General features: G+C 35.5%; 1 protein-coding gene across 1 annotated transcript; it reads right to left on the bottom strand.

Moving 5' to 3' along the window:
• On the bottom strand, window positions 1–2,168 carry LOC100777594 (berberine bridge enzyme-like 22). Its single transcript, XM_003523801.4, has 2 exons — window positions 1,643–2,168; window positions 1–1,328 (listed from the first exon to the last, which is right to left on the bottom strand). Exons 1-2 carry the CDS (start codon window positions 2,160–2,162, stop codon window positions 262–264), a joined length of 1,587 nt encoding a protein of 528 aa, XP_003523849.1. The 5' UTR covers window positions 2,163–2,168; the 3' UTR covers window positions 1–261.
• Between the last annotated feature and the right edge of the window lie 572 nt (window positions 2,169–2,740).

The raw sequence follows: 2,740 nt of genomic DNA, 5'->3' as shown, positions 1-2,740 counted from the left end.
TAACATAATTAGCAACAGGAGGGTACATTCTTATGGGATCTCACTTAGTGTTACATAAGTCCACACTCCACACCCATTATGAAAATACATTATATCCATTTTGAATTTGCATCCCCTACCTCAGAAATGTATACAAAAGCAGTATAATGTTTTAGGGTTGGGTCTATACCAATCACACAAAGCACAATATTAACATAATATTGAAATATTACACAAATGTTCTAGGTGCTCCAAAAAATGTCATGCACACGCTCTTCAGAACTAAGAAGGATGGGTATGTAGAAGAGGAATACTCTGTTCATTCCTAAAAAAATTTTGAGGGTCAAACTTTGTCTTAATTTGTGCCAATCTTCTAAAGTTTCCCTTAAAGTACTTATTGCCCCAAACACTAGCTTTTGAGTAGCTTGTGTTGTGATGCTTGTTTTTGCCTAAATCAAGATCCTTAAAGTTGAAAAAGGCAGCTCTTGGAGATTTTGAGACATAAGGAGTCATGTATCTATAAACCCTTTTAGCCCACTGTAGATACTTCTTGGAAGTTTCCTTGCTATTCTGTTCCCACTTGACCACGTATTCTATGCTGTACAAGTTTCCCTTTCTGTGGGGAAAAGGGATTTCAGATTCTGAAATTTCATTCATTCTACCACCATATGGTTCCATTATCAGCCAGGCAAACATTTCTTCTTCTAGAAGCATTTTCCAAGCTCCTTCTAGACCAGATTTTGGTATAGGCTTCTTCACAAAGTCAGACTTGACCTTGAAATAGCTTTTAAATTCGTTAGTTCTGTCGAGCAAGACTTCTGGAGGGTCGTCTCTGTCGTATCCGGCATCAACCAGAACTGATTGAATCCAGCTGATTTCAGTGCAGTAATTGACATTCAATTCCAATTCTGGGAAACTCTCATTCATCAGTGTGATAAACCTGTCTGTTTCTCCAAGGAAGATAGAACCGAAGGTTGCTTTGAATGTTTTCGATTTATCACCACTGTTTTGAGCAATTACTCTAATGAAAAGATCCTCATGCAATTCATGTGCTATGTATTGCCACCTGTGAATGAGATTGGTGGCTCCTTCCTCCAGTGGTCTCTCAGACACAGTAACAATAGCTGGAACTCTGACCAACCTGATCTTCCATGCAAGGATGACTCCAAAACTAGTAGCACTTCCTCCTCTTATGGCCCAGAAAACATCTTCTCCCATTGATTTTCTATCATGAACCGTCCCATTTACATCTATGAGGTAAGCATCAACAACATGGTCTGCTGCTAGGCCATGTTTCCTCATCATCATACCCTGCCCCCCTCCACTGATATGCCCACCTATCCCAATACCTAGTGAGAGAGAAAAATTTAAGTATTATAGAGTTGGAAAAAGATTGACAGACATCCCTAAATGCTAAAACAAACCCTCCAACACCCAATGATGTGATATAAAATTATTTTATTACTTAATATATTTAATAAAAGAAAAATAATAATTAAATAAAATTGTGGAGTGTCTTAAGGATGTATGATATTGTGCAATGGTGGGTGTATGACTGTTCTATGGAATTTATGATGTGATAAAAGAAAGAGAGAGAGAGAGAAAATAAGAGGTGTTAGTAGGGTATTTAAAATGAAGGAGTGTTTAAGTATCATTACTCAACCTGGAACGGGTCCTGCAGGGAATCCATGCACTTCACTTGCATTTGAAATTTTGTAGTACAGTTCACCTAATGTTGCCCCAGCCTGAACCCAAGCTGTTTCATCATCAAGGTTGATTTCAATGGAACGGATGTTGATGAGGTCAACCATCACAAATGGGGCCTTACGTAGACTAAGGTATGATAGCCCTTCACAATCATGGCCACCACTTCTGACTCTAATCTGCAGCCCAAGTTGTTTGCTGCATAGAATGGCTGCTTGAATTTCTGATTCATGTAAAGGTGTTAGAATGATGAAAGGCTTCCTTGAGGAATTAACAAATCTAAGATTTTGTGCTGATGAATCCCAGACTTGGGGATATAGTGAGGAGGATGAGGTGAAGGTTATGTTTTCAATGGATTCAGAATTGCCATTGAGTTGGGTTAACAAGCATTTCTTGAATTTCTTCTCAAGTGAGGTAGAAGCTCCACATGAGATTGGAAGAAGCAGTATCAGAAACACTGCACAATAACCAAACTCCATGTTTACAACTCTAACCGGAATTTAGGAATCACCATGTATTTATATGTTTCATAATTCCTACATTGTTTGCAATGCATTTACGTACTATTCCATTACGGTTGCTAGAGATATAAAAAGTAAACTCATTTATGTTCATTTATGTTCTTGTCTAGGTTGCCACTATACTATTAATTATTAGTTTGACAAGACTCGAGATAGGGCCTATTTTACATTTTTTTAAAATCAAGCTTTATTGTTTTAATATGTAATTAAAATAAAAGAAAAATCAATTCTGATGGAAGAATTAGACTTTACTAATTTAATATTAAAAAAAGGTTATTACCAAAATATTATTTATACTAGCATTCCCTATGAAATGTAAATATTACATCACTCTCTCTTATATTAAATATTACTAACATATACACTTCAATTCTATTCTTTAACAAATATATGATACTTTATTTTTAATTTTTTTGATGAACAATTTTATGACTAAATTATCTATTACACTCTCTTACCTTGAGAAGTTTAAATATTATATGTTTCTCTTCGCTTATTTTAAGATATACAATTTCCTTGTTTAAATAGATGAAGTG

The sequence above is a fragment of the Glycine max genome, chromosome 4 (assembly GCF_000004515.6).
Source record: "Glycine max cultivar Williams 82 chromosome 4, Glycine_max_v4.0, whole genome shotgun sequence".
NCBI lineage: Eukaryota > Viridiplantae > Streptophyta > Magnoliopsida > Fabales > Fabaceae > Glycine > Glycine max.
The sequence above is the reverse complement of the archived record's forward strand: the minus strand, read 5'-3'. Positions and strand labels throughout refer to the sequence as shown.